The 19,840-nt window shown below is 40.5% G+C and overlaps 1 protein-coding gene and 1 long non-coding RNA gene across 8 annotated transcripts in view; one reads left to right on the forward strand and one right to left on the reverse strand.

Moving 5' to 3' along the window:
• Positions 1–1,287: 1,287 nt before the first annotated feature.
• Positions 1,288–5,599, reverse strand: LSM8 (LSM8 homolog, U6 small nuclear RNA associated). The gene is made up of 4 exons (XM_064422314.1): positions 5,504–5,599; positions 4,683–4,723; positions 3,193–3,320; positions 1,288–1,542 (listed from the first exon to the last, which is right to left on the reverse strand). Exons 1-4 carry the CDS (start codon positions 5,532–5,534, stop codon positions 1,452–1,454), a joined length of 291 nt encoding a protein of 96 aa, XP_064278384.1. The 5' UTR covers positions 5,535–5,599; the 3' UTR covers positions 1,288–1,451.
• A 286-nt stretch (positions 5,600–5,885) lies between these two features.
• The window catches only part of LOC135301833 (uncharacterized), an 85,062-nt gene continuing 71,107 nt past the window's right edge, over positions 5,886–19,840 (forward strand). For 2 of the 7 annotated variants that reach the window (XR_010363570.1, XR_010363568.1), the window contains exons 1-2: positions 5,886–6,580; positions 13,570–16,913. This is a non-coding gene — a long non-coding RNA (uncharacterized LOC135301833). Of the gene's footprint in view, positions 6,581–12,337; positions 12,502–13,569; positions 18,645–19,364; positions 19,460–19,840 lie in introns of those variants that run through there. The other 5 variants (XR_010363569.1, XR_010363571.1, XR_010363572.1 and 2 more) reach the window with 5 other exon arrangements.

The following is a 19,840-nucleotide window of genomic DNA, read 5'->3' on the forward strand; positions in this document are numbered from 1 at the left end:
TCAGCACTTCAGTAGCAATAAGGCTTTTTTCTTGACTTTTTAATGAAACTGATTCTCTTGACATAACCAATTACAGTCAGAGTTAGTACTGACTTCTGGTAATCACAGGAAAACCCTAATTTGACTTATTCAATGTTTGCTCAGCAGCTCCTGGTAGAAATGTGCAGAGTACTAGACCAAAAGATGGGTAAAGGCAAAAAAAGGTTTGCTGGGCTTCACATGCCCCACCAAGAACAATTTTAGAAAACGAGGTAGAAACTACAAGACTTGAGACACATTTTATGGAAAACAAGTACCTTCAATGTATTTGGCTTCCAAACAGTGAACTTGCAGTGAAAAATACTAAATCCCACTTAATATTAAAATTAGTATAAAACCCCCTAATATGCATATTGAAATTCCTTTTTTGTTTGTTTTGACAGCACATTTATATACAGGGGGAAAATACCAGACCTGTGGGACAGTGGAGAATAAAACAGCTTTGTTCAAGAGTACAGACTTCATGCTGATGTGGCATCAAAAACACTACACTGCACAGAGCTTGTCCCACCTAGCTTGGTACAAGAGGTCTGTATGTGATCATTGTTACATGGGATCCTCATATTCAATATGAGGCAAATTTCTTTCAAAATAATGATTTACCTACCAAAAGTACCTCTGTGTCTTCTAAACTACATTCTAAGACAATGGTTACACATTAGCAAACACCAAATTCTCTTTCTGTAGGTCTTACCCAAATTTTGAGCAATATGACAGCTGTTGAAAGGTGAAGACAGAGAATGAGTTGGTCTGGAATTTAATGTCCTTCAAATAAATGAATGCATTTGGGTTTTTTGTTCCTGCTCAAAAGTCTGTTTCTCCAATTTGTCTGCAAGGATTAAGACATTACAAACTCCTGCACCTCCAGTGGAGTCTTGGAGAACAAGGTCTGACACCACAAAGAAAAAAAAAAAAGTATTATGTGCATAAGTCATTAATTTGACTGTGAAAGCTTTTAACATTCTTCCCTTCTGCATACACACATGCACAGAAAAAATTACAAAGAACAGTTTTCTACATACAGCCACAACTACACTTAGAGATGGTTAAACATTAAACTGACTGTTACAAATCTACCCTCAAATAATCTGGGATAACTTGAAAAAACCTTGGTTTACCTTTAGGAATTAGACCTTATTTTAAGAACAAGGTATATATACACAGTATCAGGACCATCACTGATACTGATTGCATTTCCCAGTGAAATTACGTAGCATGAAATCCCAAAAGAAATTCAATGAAAGTATCTTTAGCAAAATGTAGAAACTTTAATTTACATGCAAAACTACAACATATTCATAAGAAAAAACTGGTGACTGAACAGATTAAACACAATTTGTAAAAACGGTCCACATTGCTAAATAGGTCTGTACAACCAAAGATTTACAAAGTCCCTGTGCATTTTTATCTTTTCAGTGCACAACTGAGTTTAAAGGTTCTGCTCGAATATTCCCCAAGTCAAGAGCAGAATCTGTCTCTTCATCAATTTCACCAATCACAGCACTGCAATTAAAAAAAAAAATCAGGTTATTATTTGTTGAAATCAAATCACACAGTTCTAAAACAGAAGCTGTATTTTATCTTCTAACAAGCCTTACTTCCTGTTGAACTATACCAACTTCTGATCGCTGCTGTTTATTCCATGAAAGCTTCTAGTGATGGACACAGAGTGCTCAAAGTACTTTGTACCATGTACTGTTTCTTTCCTTTTATTTTTCAACAGCTTCCCTATTTCATGAGAGTCCCCTATTTTGAAGTTACTGTTACTTAGCTGTTGATTCTTTTTACTTCTTCCTATATGGACAATGAATTTCAGCATGTTGAACAGTTGCATGAGTACATAATTATTACCCATAATAAATGTTTGAATCTGTTAAGACTGCAAATAATTATATATCACAGAAGCATATTCTGAATATATTTCAGTAATGTGGCTGTATGATAATGTCTTTCATCATACACTTCAACTGTATGATGAAACAGTGAAGTAGTAAACCATTATTTGCTGTTTTACACACATTTTTACTATCTGCATGAAAAGCTACTGGTAGAATGGCATACATAGTCCCACCTTTGTACATGTGTCAAATTACTTTTTCTTAAAAGTTTAAGTCGAAAGTGATGGAAGTATTCAGAATGACCCACTTTCTCAATGATGTTAGATAAATGCACCTAGATATCAATTTAGGCCTTGGCATTTTGTTATACAGAAGTATCTATTAGAATTAGAAGATGAAAATTCCTATCCAGGCTCATGTGGTCACTGCAACATGGTCTTTTTCCAGCTGTGATAAAAAAATAATCTTACTTTTGCCATTGGTTTCACAATGCTGCTGCAAAAGTGATCTTCCAAGCTGGCCCACTTACCAGGCCTTCTTCCACTTCTCTTGTGACCCTCCCATGGGCTTGGTACACCTACAGCTACTTCCCTCTGCACTCAATGAGCTTTCACCCTCATTTTGTGAAGGAATTTTATATCAAATACCAACTCATACATTTGACATGTTACTACACTGGCTTCAATACTTGCTACACTGTCAAGTCAGAACCTTCAAGGATTTTCCAGATTATAAAGTGTTCTCTGTGAACATCTGCTCTAAAGTTAAAAAAAAAAAAACAAAAAAACCCAAAAAAACCAAAAAACAAAACAAAAAAAAAAAAAAACAAACAAAAAAAAAACCCCAAAACAGTTGCAAGTCAACTTTGTATACCAGATTGCTGACTTTTTGCACACAAGTTCTATCTCATTTTTTAGTGATTATTCTTTTCCTCCATCATCTCCCAGCCTGTCCTTGGAGGAGAGATGCTCCAGCCCTCAGATCATCTTCAATCTCAACATTACAAGGTAAAAGAAGCATAGATGTTTGCTATTTAATATAGAATTACAGTCATTTGTTTGGGAAGATCAAGTCCAACCATTAACCTAACACTGCCAAGTCCACCACTACTCCATGTCCCCAAGTGTCACTTCTACACATCTTTTTAATACCTTCAGCTTTGACAGTACTTTCAGTGCTACCCACAGAGATGCAAGCTGTGTGGGGCTATCACAATTTACAGAGATTATGGATGTATAAATACACACACAAACACGTGTGCACCCACACACTAAGTCTGTATGAAAGGATTTAAGCAGGAGTAGGCTATACTTACACGTTATCACCTCTTACAATGTATAAGCCCAGCACTACTTGCTCAACTCCTTGTGAAGAGCTGAACACTCGTTCATGGCTTTCATCCAAAATCAAGTTTATGGTCTGATCAAAACCTTTGAGTGTTCCCTGAAAAAAAACACAGAAAGAAGCACAATGCCACTGCCCTTAAAAATTTCCTCTTTGCTGTCAAGGATATCTTAGAGTGGCAAAGTAAAGGTACTGGAGAACAGATGCTCTATTCAGTTTTTACTCTTTGGCTTAAACACAAAAGCTAAGGAATGAAATTTTAAAAGCAATAACCAATTTAAGAAAAGCAGCCATGCATTATTGTGTGTTCATGCTAAAAGACACAATAAGCTTAAGCTTTATTATTAAAAAAAATGTTTAATTTTATCAATGATGTTCCTCTAGACAGCAAATTTTACTATTTCTACACTGTTTTTTTGTATGGACGATGGACGTTTGCAGAAATTTAAAAAATTAAATAAAGACCAGAAAAGTTGGATTCTTGTGGTCAACAATAGTGAAACCATTCCTAACAAGCAATTTTAAGTGGTATCTCTTTGAAGATCGCCTTGTGTTTACTAAATTATTTTTAAAAAATGCAGGATTTTGTGGCACTTAAGTACATGTTTGGAAAATTGTTAACATAAATTTACCATCACTAATTGATTAAGAAATTCACACTCACATAAGAGATCAGCTTTACACGAAGCAGCCATAACATGCATTTCTATCACCTAACAACGGGTCATAGACACCAACTCCATTCAGATCTTTACTGACAGGAAGAACCTTGTAGCACACACAAAGTTTAGCAGACTGACTTCAGCCAAGCAGATTTGGTGAAGCCAACACATTTCTGCTTTCTCTTTCCAGAGGCTGCACAATGCTAAGTGCAGACAGAAAGACACAATCCTCCTGCAACAACCACACTATTAAGTCACACCCAAAACACAAAAGAATAAAGGATAGGGGGAAGCAATGCAAGGGAAAAAAGCCCAGAATAGAGAAGCAAAAAACCCAAGAATATTATACAGTCCAATATTAAGTTGGCCTATCCTCAGGTTTTCAGGTATAAACAGAAGCCCACAACACTTCTCCAGCTGATGTTTTTCTACAGCCATAGGGAAGAAATGGTTTTAGCAGGAAAGCTGAAGAGCATACAGAACAAAGTGGACGTTTTAGACAGAAACTAAATTACTGAACAGAAGAGGAATGCATCTTTTGGTTATTCCCACAGGAAAAGCCATTTGACAAAAAGGCCAGAGCAGCTGCACACACAAATTTATCAATGGAAAAAAGATGACATGACATGCAAGAAACAGTAAGTGTTCATACAACTATTTTTAAAGCTTTATGGCAATTGTTCTATACAATATAATTTAGTAGTGTGAGTATATGAGACTGTCCTAACAGAGTTTCTTTACTGCCATGATGGGAAGTCTTTATGGGGGAAAATAAAATGCTAAAAAAAATAAGTCTTACCACAATCATTCTTCCATCAGAAGTAATTACTGCAACAGTACCTGATATTTCATTAAGGAAACATTTAGTCATATCTGAAATGGAACCATTAATGCTTTCTGAAGCATACAGGTTTTATGAGCCACTTAGAGCCTAAAGCCTGTCAGCACCTTTTTTAAAGCAGCATGGTTGACAATAACATGTGACAACACAGTATTTTTCATTAACATCTCCTTGGAAGTCTCTCTTCACCTACCCATGGACAGTCACACACAAACATGAAAAGCCTTAAAAACAGAATATAGATTTGAGATCACCTCTGCTCCCATTACTAACTGCACTGCCTCAAAATGAAAACAACAATTTCACAAACATTTTAAGTCCTTAAAAAAAACTTTAAAAGGCCTTAAAAAGCTTTGCAGTGGTGATCTCGAGGCTAGTATTCTGCACCCCTTCTCCCTGAAGATCTGATTACTCCAATTCGATGTTCATATATTCATCATCTTGACTAATTCTGGGTAACTACCTTACCGTTTGTGAATAAAACTGAAAATGCCCATGGGTTACAAGAAGCACAGAAAAATTCACACCAAAAGCGCTGCAAGAAGCCCAGCTCACAGGCTGTGAGCAATCTAAAGGCACGCTAACAGCCCTCTAAGGGACAGCCCGCCGCCAACCCCGCTCATCACAAAGCTCAGCGGGCAGCTGAGGCGGGGCGCTGAAGGGGACCCTGCTCTCGGCCTACCCTCCGGCCCGCCAGGCCGGCGTGCCGCCAGGCGAGGCCGGCAGCGCGGCAGGGAGGCCGGGCTGCCGGGCTGCCGGGCTGCGGGCCCGCAGGATACGGTTGATGTAGTTCTCCAGCGCGGAGGTCATGGCGCCCGCCTCGGCCCGCGCGGCGCCGCCACCGCCGGCGCGCTGCTGACGTCACGCCGGCGCGCTGCTGACGTCACGCCGCCGCGCAGGCGCACAGCCCGGGGGAACGGGCCGACCGCCAGCGCGGGGAGCGCGCACGCGCCGGGGGCAGGGAGCGGCAAGGCGGTGGGAGAGGGCCGTACCAAGGAGCGATGGCCGCGTGGGGGGGGGGGCTGCGGCGCCCCCTCCGCGGCACGTGGCACCGCCCGGCGGGGCGGGCCGGTTGGTCCCGCGCGCGAGCGGCCGCCATCAGCCCCGGGCGGCGGGGCGCCGTCAGCGCCCGCGGGCGAACGGCTGAGGGGCACTGCCCACCCCGAGACCCGCGACTGGTGGTGTCCCGCCAGGGGCCGGTGCTGGGGCCAGCACTGGCCATCGTTATAGGCCACATGGAGAGTGGGACTGAGTTCGCTCTCATCAAAATTGCTGATATACCAAGCTGTGTGGTGCCATCAAAAGGATGCCATCCAGAGGCATCGGGATAGGCTTGAGAGATGGTCCCATGTGAATCTCATGAAGTTCAGCAAGGCCAAGTGCAAGGTCCTGCACCTGTTCAGGGCAATCCCAGAGGCTGGGTGATTGAGAGCAGCCCTGCAGAGAAAGACTTGGGGGTAATGGCTGATGAAAAACTCAGCTTGAGGCAGCAGAGTGCACTTGCAGCCCAGGAAGCCAGCCATGCCCTGGGCTGCATCAAAAGCACTGTGGGCAGCAGGTCAGGGGAATGGATTGTTCCCCTCTCCTCCTGGGAGACCCTGCTGTGTCACAGGCTCTGCCAGCAGAAGGAGGACATGGAACTGTTGGAGCAAGCCCAGAGTAGCACCACGAAGTTGATAAGAGGACTGGAGCACCTTCCTTATGAAGACAGGGTAGCAGTTAGGAATGTTCAGCCTGGAGAAGAGAAGGTCGCATGGAGACCTCACGGCAACCTTCCAGTATCCAAAGGGGTTCTACAGGGAAGCCACAGAGGGACTCTTTTTCAGGAACTTTAGTGACAGGACAATGAGTAATAGGTACAAACTGAAAGAGGGGAAATTTAAGTTAGATATTAGGAAGAAATTCTTTACTGAGGGTGGTGAGATACTGGAACAGGTTGTCCAGGGAGGCTGTGGGTACCACAGCCCTGGCAGTGTTCAAGGTCAGGTTGGGTGAGGCCTTGAGCAGCCTGGTCTAGTGGAAGGAGTCCCTGCCCATTGCAGGAGAGGTTGAGATTAGATGATCTTTAAGATCCCTTCCAACCTGTAAATTCTTATGAGTCTTGCTAGTATGGGAGCCATGTAATCCTCTCTAGGTTTCCTGTGGGCTGCTGGTGTGAGGTGGGCAGGAAGGAGGCCTGACTGCTGCCTTTCCACACAGCTACCAAGTCCCACACAGCAGCTTGCCCATTTCCCAGTCATGGGATGGGGGAAGGAATTGGGAGAATAAAAGCTGGAAAACTCTTGGGTTAAGATAAAAATAGTTTAATAGGGAATGCAAAAGCCGTGCACACAAGCAAAGCAAAACAAGGAATTAATCACTGCTTCCTATGGGCAGGCAGGTTTCCACCATTTCCAGGAGAGCAGAGCCCCATCACATGTAATGGTGACTTTGGAAGTCAAATGCCACCACTGTGAACATCCCCCCTTTCTCCTCCTCCCCACTTTATGTACAGAGCATGATGTCATATGGTATAGAATATACCTTTGGTCAGTTTGGGTCACCTGTCCCAGCTGTGTCTCCTCCCAGTTTAGATTGTCCCTGTTAGTAGCCCAACTTCCTTTTATTTCAGTAAAAGAGACAAATTGGCAAGAGGTCCAAACTAGGACTTTGTGTCCAGCCCATGGTTTAATTCCTGTAGGGAATACAATTTCTTGAAAGGAGAATGCTATTGTTTGTTCTCCTAGTGTGCCAGTTGTTTTCTTGCATACTATAGCCATCTGAACCACAAGGAAAGCAAAATTAATTTTTCTAAGGCAAATTAGCCAGGGTAAAAAAAAAAGAAAGTATTCTTTGGCACTTATGAAGGTACCTACACCAAAGTAGTCTGTGAAGAATTTGTCTAATGGCTCAGCCTTTATCAGAAACATGACAAGAGATGTCAGAGAACAAAATACTTTTGGAATTGGGCATTACATAATTCTCATCCTCTTAAGCTTTTATTATAAGGAGCTTAACAATTTCTACTAATGGTTAGACCAGGATTGCAATAATTATTCTGTAAGAGGCTAAAGGGTTTTTGTGGGGCTGGGGGGTTGACATTTTCCTTTTCATACTCTTCCTTCTCTCTATAAAGAGACATTCTCAAAGGCCAAGAGCATTGGGATACGAGGACGTAGGATGAAATCTTAAAATACTTGCAGAACATTGCCACAATACCTGATGTCAAGGATCTCTGATCCATCTGTTTATATTAAAAGTGTCCCTGAAAACCAGAGAAGGGCTTTTTTTAAAACTGTTTTTATTTTACAAAGGAAGATTAGAACTCAGAGAGTAAGGCCAGACTCCTGAAGTCCGGTCCCCAGGCTTTGCCAAACCAGGTGCTTAAAAGCAGTTAGCATCCTCAGGATAAAGGAACTTTGAAAGGAGAATTACTGGCATCATCTACTCTTGGGCTCTTCCTGAAGGCAGGCAGCTCTGCCCTTTTTCTCACAGCCCTAACTGAGCTTCGGTCTCCTGTTTGAAGCCACCACTGCTCTTATTCTCTTCTTACAAAACACCCCCACACACAGAGGAAATGGAGAACTCTAATTCAAGCCCGTATCTTTGGCGGGGCGGGAAGTATTGCCTGCGTCTCCCTTCAGGAGCAAGGTTTGGCAGGCTAAATGGCAGCTTGGGGCCCAGGTCGCAGATTTTGAAGTCGTGCCGGGCGGAGGGAAGGCCCGCAGCTGCGGCGCGTGCCCAGCAGGGGGCGAGCCTGGCCCGCCGCCCAGCGCTGAGGGCAGCGCGGGGAGCGGGGCCCTGCGCCCCCGCAAGGCTCCTCCGCCTCCTTCGCTACCCGAGAATGAGGTGCGTTTCCCACTGAAGATGCCTGTGCTTCGCCAGTGCTTACAAAGCGAGCCTACTGTGACTAACTCACATACGGACATTTCACAGATTCACATTTGCATTAGACCAGTCACGTTTTATTTCTGGTGACTGTATAACGCTGGCAATATTTGGGATCAGAAAACTGTAGATAGCATCCCTTTGCCTGTTCCTTCTCTTCAGTTGCTGCAGAGCTGCTCTTGGGGACATACTGAGTAATAATAATGCCCATTAAACTCTCAGTTGAAGAAACAAAATACCCTTTTAAAAAAGCTTCCTTTCTCTTACATTGTTTAGTTATAGCTTACTTGCTAATTACATTTCCTGCAGTAATTAAAATCAGTTTATTTCTGCAGTTGATTGTCCATACGTTAAGGTTGCTATGGCAAGTGATTGCTCCATGTTATGCTTTCTGCAGGGTATGTGACCAACTAATCGTGCCCTGTAGTGTCTGCACACTTTCCGGCTTCCTTAAAGTCTGCCAGGGCAGGGAGGAAGCCCTGCAGTGGCACTTGTAAGGTGTGTGTGCAAGCAGCTGTGTGCAAAATAGTTATCTGGCCTAAGGCTGGTAGAATGCCTCAGTAAATGCTTTGTTGCTAGTCACTGTATAATGCTTATCAGTTTTACATCTCTTAAACCGTGCTAGCTGCTGCCGGCTGTGCTTTCCATAGTTACTCAGAACAGCCAGATTTTATAGAGCCTGCCATGCTGAAGGGTGAAATGGCTTTGTGATGCTCTCATGAGAAGAGGGGCCCTGACCACTACTGCTGAGCCATGGCATGTCAAGCCATGTCCCTGTCAGATCAGATCAAGAAAGGTGCAAGACTCTCTCCTCCAGCTACCTTGGAAGCTGAAAATCTAGTATAATCACCTAATGACTGTTGGAACAGGAGTTTTAAAGAATTTAATATAACAAAACTGCTCAAATTAGTAAATCTGTCAGCCTGCTCAACAGGAGTTGCATTCCCTGGTTGCTGCTCAAGAAAAAAATAGCACCTGAGGTAGGGAATAATGGCATGGTACAAACAGAAGAAGAAGAAGAGGAAGAATCAGGCAGTATGTACTCCACAAGAAAACTAAGCATCCCCAAATCCCACATACTTAATTTACTTAATCCGATAGCCTTACTAATACTTTCTGGGACTCAAAGTTTTAAATCTCTCTGATTTTCACCTACATGCTCAGAATAACACTTCATAGAAAGAGCTTAGCCCTTTAGCTTGTCTTTAGTTTGCACACACCCAGGCTGGCTAAACATGATTGGTTATGTGTTCAGGAAAAACAGAAGCATCCCTTCACCTCTGCTTTATTCCTCTAAATCTTTAGAGACTTTAGGGCCCATTACCAGCAATTCAAGGACATAGGGTTTTTTTCTGGTAGCTGGAGAAAAGTAGCAATCTCACTCATCTTACGCATGACTAGCTGCAATCTAAGCTGTGTTTCATGTATATTATTATATCAAATGACAGGGATTTGCAATGAAACAACTGGAAAATATCACAGAAAGTTAACAGTCTGAAAAGGGTTGGTAGACTGTGAATGTGTTACAATGCATTAGAAACAAATCTGTAGCATAAGATCTCAAAGTATTTTTTATTTATCTTTAGAAATTCATAAACAAACACCTGATCTAAATTTTGTTATGATAGCAACTGCTGCTATGGGAAACATTAAAAAATATTACTCCAAGTGCTCCTTTATATGAGAAAGTGCATATTTTCCCCAGCAATTTTTGCTAAAATGTGCAAAATACCATACCAATCTTAATGAGAATATCCCTACTTTATGTCTTAGCATAAAAAAATAACTGCATGTTTCTGTTGGCAGGAAAACAAACTCTTTTCCATTTTCCTCTTTTTTTTTCTGAAGAAATGGATAACAGCTGTAGAAGTTCAGTACCATTATCCTCTTAGCTAATAATTTTAGGGGATGTTATGAGCTATTGGTAGGAAAAATGCCATTGGTAATGGGTCATGTACCTACTACAAAATAACAGAGCTAATGGATTCTTGTTTTCAGTTGCTCTAAGCAGAGCATAAAGACAATTCTGTTGAACCTAGAATAAATAATAAGCTTCAAGTAAGTGACATTTACTAGTATGTCACAGAATCATTTTTACAGTCATAGCTGAATTGCATTTGCTAAATTGCTTTCATGAAGTAGGCTTTTCCTTCTGATAGATTCCCTCCTTCTCAAAGTATAATTCATCTTCCTGTAAAAGCACTGATCCTAATCTTTAGTCTGCGTTAGGATGACTAGATCTTCCAGTTTTAATTATAAAGTCCTTTATCTTAATACTCTGCAGAGATGCCCATTTGACCCCATTCCACTTCGTGTTTCATATGCTCTGTGGCACATAATCACCATGTAAAAGGAACAGCACATTGTCAAAGGGCTCTGTTCAGAGGTGACTTACATTTTGCCTGCTGCTAGATATAATGTAGATTGCACTAAAAAATCAATATATTTCTGCTTTGTAATTTATATAGCATCATTATATTTTGAAGTAGCTTATCCATTGTACCACAGAGCAGTCTTTTGGCACCAGGACCTTTGAACCAATTATGAAAGTGGAGAAAGATTATACTGCAGATTTTGTCCTGCCCAGAAGAGGTGTTGGAATCCTTGTTGGAAACCCCAATGAAAAATGATCAACAGGAGAAGATAAATAGGACTACCTGCATTCCTTTAATAGGCACTGTGTTTTTTCTGATAAAAGACGTAGGACCAGAGGGCAGCAGGAGGCTATTTTTCTTGTCAGTAGGCAATGCTGTGAAAAGCAAACCTTGAAGAACAAGAAACAGAATTGCACCAACAGAATGAAGAGAGGTGGTACACAGGGATGGCAGATGCTATTCTTTCTTCAGAGCCCTGAGGCAGGCTGTCTGTTTTGTCATTATTTCTAGCCTAGGATTTTACAAGCTACTGCTTCAGCTGGGTATTTTCTCTTATTACTTCCATGATCTCCTTGGTAATCACAGCTGGCATCCTTGTTCACTGCCAGAGTATGTGCTTGTACTTTTAGGCACTCTCTTCTTGTCCTCTGGTTCATGTTTCAGCTGGCACTTGAGACATCTTCTAGTGATGAGTCTTTTTAGCTGCTGTTGTTGAGATACCTAAGTTGTTTAATGTGTGGGGAGTAAAAACAGCTTCAGTGAGATATTTGAGCTTTACTGAGGACCTTGCTTGTCCCAACTGAGGTAGCTCATGGCTCACTCAGGTGGGCAGCTGACACCAATGGCAGGCTAAGCACTGAAGCCTTTGGTGTGAAAAAGAGAGCTTTATATATATGCTGCACCTTGGACACTGTCAGCACAGGGGTATCTGGAGGGGAAGGAGGAACTACAATTGCAGAGATTAATACATGTAAAAGCAAGGGATAGCAGGAAAAATCCTTTTGGTTGGCTTTCTGTTTGTACAGTTGGTCTAAATTGGGGAACACCTTTGTAAATAAACAAAAAGGGAAAACCAGGACTTTGGATCATGACGAGATGGAATTTTATTGTAACTTCTTGTTTGAAGAAATATTGTCATGGGTAAAGCTTTTTGTTTGAGGCAGATCAGCTTCATAGCAAGTTGCACAGTGCTTAAGATTTTTCCCCCTTTTAACTGCAGGAAAAAAGCTCTTAGATTACCATGATCACGTGTCAAAGGCCTAATTGTGACTCTGGAGTGATGGATGGCACAGATAACCTCTGTGATATTTCTGGGCTATTTGAATTGGCACATCTAACACCTGACCTGAAAGTACTGCTTTGGTTTTGCAGCTCTATAGTGCTGTAAAGCTGAGGGGGGCAATGATAAAAGGCCTTGAGAAGTGTCCTCCTGTTGGGCTCTGAGCTGCTCACCTGGCTCTGGTGTAGAAGGGTTACCTGCACAGTATCTACATGAGAGGAGAGCAGTGTGTCAGAGAGCACAGTGCTAACCACTGGTAACTTCTGCCTTTTCATTATCATCCATTGTGCTATTGCATTATTGATTAATGCTGTTGAAAGCCATCCATGCTGGTGTCTTATGTTCTTACTGAAAAACACTTAATATCTCAGCCACATCTAATTGAATAGCAAGAGGAATGAGTGAAATACAATTCATAAGCACTCCTTTTATAGTCAGTGACAAAAATATATATCACTGAATGTTGAACCCATCCTGAAGGCATAAGATTTCAAATTTTAATGGTTTTTTAAAATATTTTACTCAATTTCTGCTAGCTATGGTGCTGCTATTAGTGTTCCCAAGAGTCACATGCTTCATTTATTGTAGAGGCTAAAATTATTGTTTCCATTAGTTGAGCATTACCATGTCTCAAAATTATTGGTAAATATTATTCTAATCATGTACTAAATCTGCAAGTTGAACTATATAGATGCTCACTGAAATAGCAGAGTTTCTTTTGAATTCAGTGGTGAAACTATAAATAGAAATTTTTTTAAAGCTGATTTTTAAATGTGGGAATTACAATGGCTCCAGAAGGCATCAGTCAATATTAGGGCCTCATGGTAAACCCTCCACACAGACATGTGAAGAGAGAGAAAAAGTTCTGGCTACAAGTACTTTGCATAGTGAATAGTCAAGAGAAAGTGCAGAGGGAAGAAGGTATTAATGTCTCCATTTTGAAGCCCTTAACAGCATGCCTTAACTTTTGTTCAGCCCAGAAGTGGTTAGACAGACTTCATGATCATTAAAGCTCCCTTCCACCTGAAAATAATCTATTCTGTTTTGTTCCATAGTATTTTACAGAGAGAATGCAAAGAAAAGTAATTTGCCTAGGGCTGCTCTGTTCCACCTATAGAAAAAAAATCAGGTTTCTGAACTATGTTCTAGGCAATTTCTAATAGTTTATTTTGCAACACCCTTTTGGTCTTTGAGGCAGGCTCTTCTGCTTCCCCCTCAGCATGTAATTTGGTACAGAATATGTAAGATCATTCCTCATCTTGCCCCTTCTCCTGTCCTTTCCAGAGACTTCAGGACTTTGCTAATCACCTTCATTCTCTTTCAGCCTCAGAAAGAGAAGTTTCAGAGTGGAATATGGATGCTACGTGTGATGTAAGTGACTATTATCATCTGCCTCACCTACTTGTCTGACTTTAAATAATTAAACAAACAAACAAAAAAATATAATTACAGGAATCTGAAATAAATTATTAGAATGGAAATAATATTCATTGTCATTCCTGGTGATACTGGCTTGACACATTAGGGTCTTTATACGTCTTTCAAAAATGGTTTGTGATTTTTTAATGTCAAATAAGTGATGGAGCAGGTACCACTCTTAGGCAAAAAAGGCCACTGCAAATTAAATCACAGTAACAAGATAAGGCTGTCACTATGCAAGTCTCTGCTGCCCTGAAGCTAATGTGCACAATCTGTTTTTGCAAGTGCTTTCGTGTTTTTGCTCTTTATTATGAACATATACAGCATGTAAGTGTTTTTAGTATTGGCTGACTCTGGTATTTTGTAGTCACGATTGTGGTATTTAAACAGGAGATGATCTGTTCTGCACATGGAAAAGGGACTGTGTTAAAGAGGAAATAATTTTAAAAAGCATTGCTTTTTTTTGGCAAGAGGATGTTATGTTTATTTCTCAAAGAACATACTCAGTGTTCATTATGTTCATGTACATACCCATGCTGATTTGAATCTGATTTCTATTCCGTACCTCGGAAGCATTATCACCATGTTAGAAATGCAAGTGTGCTATTAAATTGCAAAGTTCTTACATGTATATAGTCTCATCTAATTCAGATGTTGTATAACATGACTTCCCAATTTCACTCTAGGAGCTGTGATTACTTAGATTAAATAAGCAATGTCACTTGAATAGCAACTTCCATGAATAATGGGGATCTTTTTATAAAACTTCATCATCTTGTTAATACCCAAATGCATTTGGTATGGTAAAACAGCACATTGCCATTAATTAAGAAAATTTCGTTGAAAGAATCTGCCTGGCAGTGATTTTTAAAACACATTTCAAGACTTTCTGAAAGTCTTTAAATACAAACATGACATGATTGTGTTATGAAGATGTGTTTGATGAGGTGAAAGCAGTGAAGATTTGAGAGAAGTGAGTACTGATGTTATCTCCTGAATAAATTAAGAATCAATAAGTTTCTTAATGGAGAGCAAGAGTCAAGGTGAAGGTGAGAAGGACAAAACAAAAGAGTAGGAGGTGAGAATGAATCCAAACAGGTCCTAAGGCAAGGAGGAAGTACTTTCTCTCTGGTTGAGATAGTCTTTAGATTTGGTTCCATAGGATATGATGGAGTTGCATAAGGGCATAATTCTGAGCTCCATGGTCAAGGCACTGGTTTGACATAGTAAAGGAAGCTCTCTTCATGTGATCTAAAGATAGGTAAGTAAAAACAGTCATCTTTTGTTTCTGTTCAGCCATTTTGGTAACTTCTGTTTCTATTCAGCAGTTTTAAGTGAGAAGTATAGTGCTCTAGGCATAATTGCCTACCAGCAGATGGGTCCTCTGGGGGAGTGGTATGGCTATCAGAAAATGTGAAAAATTAGGTAGGATGACTGGACCCTGAAGTAATCTTAACACTCCCTTTCACTTCTTCCTGCCCATCAACTTCAATAAACCAGTGCACAAAAGCTGTTTGGAAAACGGCCAATTCAAAACAAAATTTTGTGTGTCATTGTAGTTATATGAATGCTAAGCAACACCTACAATGAAGCAAACTGTGGAGAAGCTGTGCCCTTTCAGAAACATTTCATAGAGTTCCATAAAAAAAAAAAAAAAGGTAAAATGTCTTTGGTAACAAGTCTAGCCTAGAAACTTTTCACAGCAGCTTTCCATGATGGTTTCAGAGTAATTTATGTCAAAAAATTCAAATATCAGTAGAAACTGTGATTTCCGTAGGTATAAAGTGACTCAGTGTGATATCATGGTGATAGAAGTGTGATACCATGGTGAAAAAACACACAGGAACTTCTGTTACACTTGTGTGAATAGGTGTGCAGAACAAAAAACCTCACTGAATGTCAAAGATGTGATTCTGTCATAGGTATTATCCCATCAGGCCTGAGGTGATGACATAAAATTGTGCATCTCTTGACTTAGTAGGTCTTTCATAGTTGATTTCTGAAACTATATGCCAAACAGTACCACCATCTTTCAGTTCATTCTAAGTGACAGATGGGAAAGACTTGTCACCCTTCCCTGTGTGCTGTGGCCCAAGCTTGTCCTGGAGAAGACAGTGAAATGTGTGCACATTGGCTGTGATGTCACCCCAGGAGGCACAACTCCAAGGCTAGACTGTAATCCTTATCACATGTATATCAGTAATTCCTTTCTTTTCACTGGAGTTTCACTGCTGATGTGAGGAACATCAGCTACAATTCCTGACTGTTGGAAATCAACCAGAAATTTGATTTCTGTAGATGAAACAATAGTTTAAAACAGCAGATTTATTAAGTCTTTGACTATGAACTGGAAGATTTATGTATGAGCCTAAGTCTTATGGCTTTAAACTTTATAATTTTAATGTAGCCTTATTTTTAAAATGGAATTCATTCATGTTACTACTGTGTAGTAATGTTTTACAGGCACTATTAATTCTTATCCAGGATTACAAATATGCCTAAGAATGAAATGGATGTAGATGTTATGGTATTAATTTATGTATTTTTGGAAAACATCAAAGTCACATAACTTTATGACTAATGATTTAATTTCATTATACAGGTCTGCATTTTCATCTTCAAAGAAATCTGCAACCAATGACTAATTAATCCTTGCAACAGTGCTTTGAAATAGGTAGATAGATGTAATTAATTCCATCTAACCAATTCCTTGCCAAAGGCAATATGTTGAATCAATATTTAAACTAAGATTAGAGGTCATTCTTACTTTTCAGTCATTTCACTAAAGTAGCAATTCCCAAGTGTCCTTGATGTGATAGTTTAGATGGACATATGCTTTGGCCTGTGCCAGATCTTCAGTCTCTATCATCCACTTCTCTGCCAAAATGCTTTCTGTCCTTCTTCCCCTCAGAAAAGTCTTCCACTCTGGTCAAGCCACATGTGCAATGTCCTGCTTTTCACCTCCAGAATCCCATACCTGCCTTTTTCTTTCTTATTCATATCCCTCCTTAACCAAGTCCTTGCAACCACAGTCCTCCTCCCACGACTTTTCTGTCTTCCAGGTGCCATTGCCCCTCTCTGGTGGATCCTTGCTTCTGTGCTTGGCATGCATGTAGCATCCCCTAATGAAATAGCATTGCTTTCCCCTGCCCTGGCCTCCCCAGCAGCCATGAGGAAGCTCTGCTGGTGTAGCTGCTTTTCTCTTCTAGCTGGCTCATTCTTGTGTGGTGAGCAGAGAGAAGATTGAAGGTAAGCCTTGCACCATTAAAGAGCACACACTGTTCTCATAGGCCATGGCCCATACCAAGGTGCACCTGCAGTTCACGTCTGTTGTTCTAGGTGGAGGTTCCTGAAAGGCTTTGCCTTTCATTGTGAGTCACAAAAGCAGTTTATAGGGTCAAGGGCAGGCATTGTCATTCAGTTAATATTGATGTCAAGGGAAGTTCATGAGTGTGGAACCAAAGAGAATCTTATCTAGTCAAAAAGAATACTACGTGCCTTGAAGATGGACTAGTGATAATATTGACTGGAGTGAGGCAGGTCTTGAGCACCATGGTGACCAGCAGGGATTGCAAAATGACAATAGTTGTCTGCAGCAGACTGTGATAATCTCCTGATTTGACAGAAGAAACTAATTCTGCATTGCATTCAGTGATGGATGTGGTACAAGAAAAGAGAGGAAAAAACAACAGAAAAGGAGATCCCCATCTCATTTCATCAAAGATTGGCACAAAACCATCAGAAATAGTGCCAGAGCCTGGACTTCCTACTGTGGTGGTGTTTAAGATCTGGTCAATCTTATTTGGCTATAGCTTTTCTTATCTGGTACGAAATAAGAGTTAATGTGGTATATTCTGTAACTTTAGATAATAATGCATGTTTGTATTTTGCTTTGATGTAATATGTCAGACCAGAAAAAGTATTCACAGTGACTGTAGGTAGTCTGCTCCCCAACAAATTAGTGAAGGAACCAGAAGTATTCCTGCAGGCAGCTGATCTGACTGCCCTCAATTGACATGCCAAACATTTTTGGACCCGTCATTACTTTATACAAAATGTTATGTCTTCATGTAACTGCAGGAGACAAAAGAGGAGGATACACAGAGAACCTGAAATTCTTTAGCAGCATTGCATAGTAGCTAAGGATATATTCTAAACCTGATGCGGTATTGCAAAAACTCTGATTTCTCTCAGCATTCCTAAAAGTGTAATTTTCTATGGGTGAGACTGCATAGCTATGTCTTCTTTCCTTTAGAAAAATGTTTGATGCTCTGCCCCTTATTTTCAAGTTCTCTGCAGCTGACTAAAAGGGCAGATAGCTTCCTAAAATAGACAACCTGACACAAACACAAATTGACTGAGATATGACTACATAGAATTTTATGTGGTGCAGAGGATCAGATAGATGATCGGAATTGTCCTGCTTGGCTTTAGATCACTGGATTTACTTGGGTACTTAGTCTCTCCATTCAGCATGATTCAAGAGAGTAAAATCCAGATCTCTATAAAATAGGAATTGTCCATTCAACCAAATGGAGAATGGCTGAGTATAGACATATGGCAAATTCATTTTTTTGCAAGCTGTTGATAATCTCAAAGAACATGTAGTAACAGAACAAATCAGCATGATGGTGGAGGTTCCCCCGCCACCCACAATGGGTGATATTTTGGGGCATATAAACAGGATTGAGTTACAATAACACATCCTTTTCAGTCTGAGTAATTTTCACTGAAATCCAAGATGACTGGATGCATCTGGTTCTTTCTGGTTTAAAATAATTATATACTGCAAATATATTATATACTGCAAATATATGCAGGAGAAGGCAAATCACTTAAGGACTTGTTTTAGAGGAAGTAACTTAATGAAAATATGAATGACTGTCAGTTTCCTGATATAGTTCAAATGTTAAATGACAGGTAAGCTGAGATCACACAAACTGGATGGCAAAGCTTTATTGAATGATGCTGTTAATGAAATCCTGCTTCTTGACGATTGATTTTTTTTTCACAGCAATTTTGGAGGTTGCTGCTCTGATATTTTCTCTTGCACTTACATGACTCTACAAGCGCATAAGTTATATAAAACAAATATAGTAGGGAAAATTTGTTGCATAAAATCTTGAAGGAAATTTTCTTCTGGTTTAGAAACATATTTTTTTGATTTCTGGAATTAAGGACCTGAGAGCATCTGACAAGCACAAGGCTAAAGCCTAACCCCACTGAAGTGTTACCAGGTACTGTAATGAACAGAATCCTTTAATATGATGACTGCTGAGATATATTTGGTGTTCTTTGTCTGTCTTAAATGGAGAGGAGAAAATGAAATGGTGACTTTTCATTATGCAGATTTTGCAGGCAGTTTACTGTGTTTAATGAACTCTTACAGCATATGCAGATGAACACTTCCCACCCTCTCGCCACAGATCTGACACACAGTAATCACATGTTCTGTGTTTCTGTGCTATATAATGGGTACCTCTACCCATAGAACCACAGCACTCAAAACTGAAGCAAAGGTCTTTGGTAAAGACTTCACTTTGCCAAAGGTTAAATCTGTCATGAGAGACTGACCACTGGTGTCGTCTCAGCTTTAAATCAAGCCAAAGGCTAGGTGGTAAGTAATAAAGTCTGCTGCCCTTTCTGTCCTACAGCAAAGACCAAGCAAGATGATTATTCCATTTTGGCTTTCTCCTTCAGAGTCACTGAACTCCCGTTGCTTTGAGCTCCATCTGACCGGAGTGACTTTGCCAGTATCCTATTGGAATTGAGGTAGTCCTACAGTACCAGTTCAGGTAAAAGGAAGCATATTGAGCACTTTCAGTGAAATTTGGCTCATTACAGAGAACACACATCCATCTGTAGGGTGCCTCTTAAGGTCAGCTACGTATAACCACAGACTTTCGCAGATCTCCTTTTTGCTGCTCACATGTTAGGCATAGTACTTCCATTCCTTCCTTTTCTCTCTTTGTTAATATATAATTGTGTCTGCATGTGTATGTTCAAGAATATTTGTTATTCAGAGTCTGTAGATAACTGCACGATAGCTTCCTGTCTCTTAGCTTAACTGGTATGGTGCTGCTCGGGTTAGGTCAGAGTATGAGCAAGAAACTTTGTGAACAAGTCAGTGGCTAGACTGCCAGGTGGGAAATGCTCATGCTGGGGGACTATTTTTC

The sequence above is a fragment of the Passer domesticus genome, chromosome 5 (assembly GCF_036417665.1).
Source record: "Passer domesticus isolate bPasDom1 chromosome 5, bPasDom1.hap1, whole genome shotgun sequence".
Lineage (NCBI taxonomy): Eukaryota > Metazoa > Chordata > Aves > Passeriformes > Passeridae > Passer > Passer domesticus.

Coding starts and splice junctions, on each gene's coding strand:
- LSM8 (XM_064422314.1), bottom strand. CDS start 5,534: ATGACCTCCGCGCTGGAGAACTACATCAACC. Junction 4,724..5,503: donor GCTGGAGAACTACATCAACC/GTATCCTGCGGG, acceptor ATGAAATATCAG/GTACTGTTGCAGTAATTACT. Junction 1,543..3,192: donor ATTGTAAGAGGTGATAACGT/GTAAGTATAGCC, acceptor TTTTAATTGCAG/TGCTGTGATTGGTGAAATTG.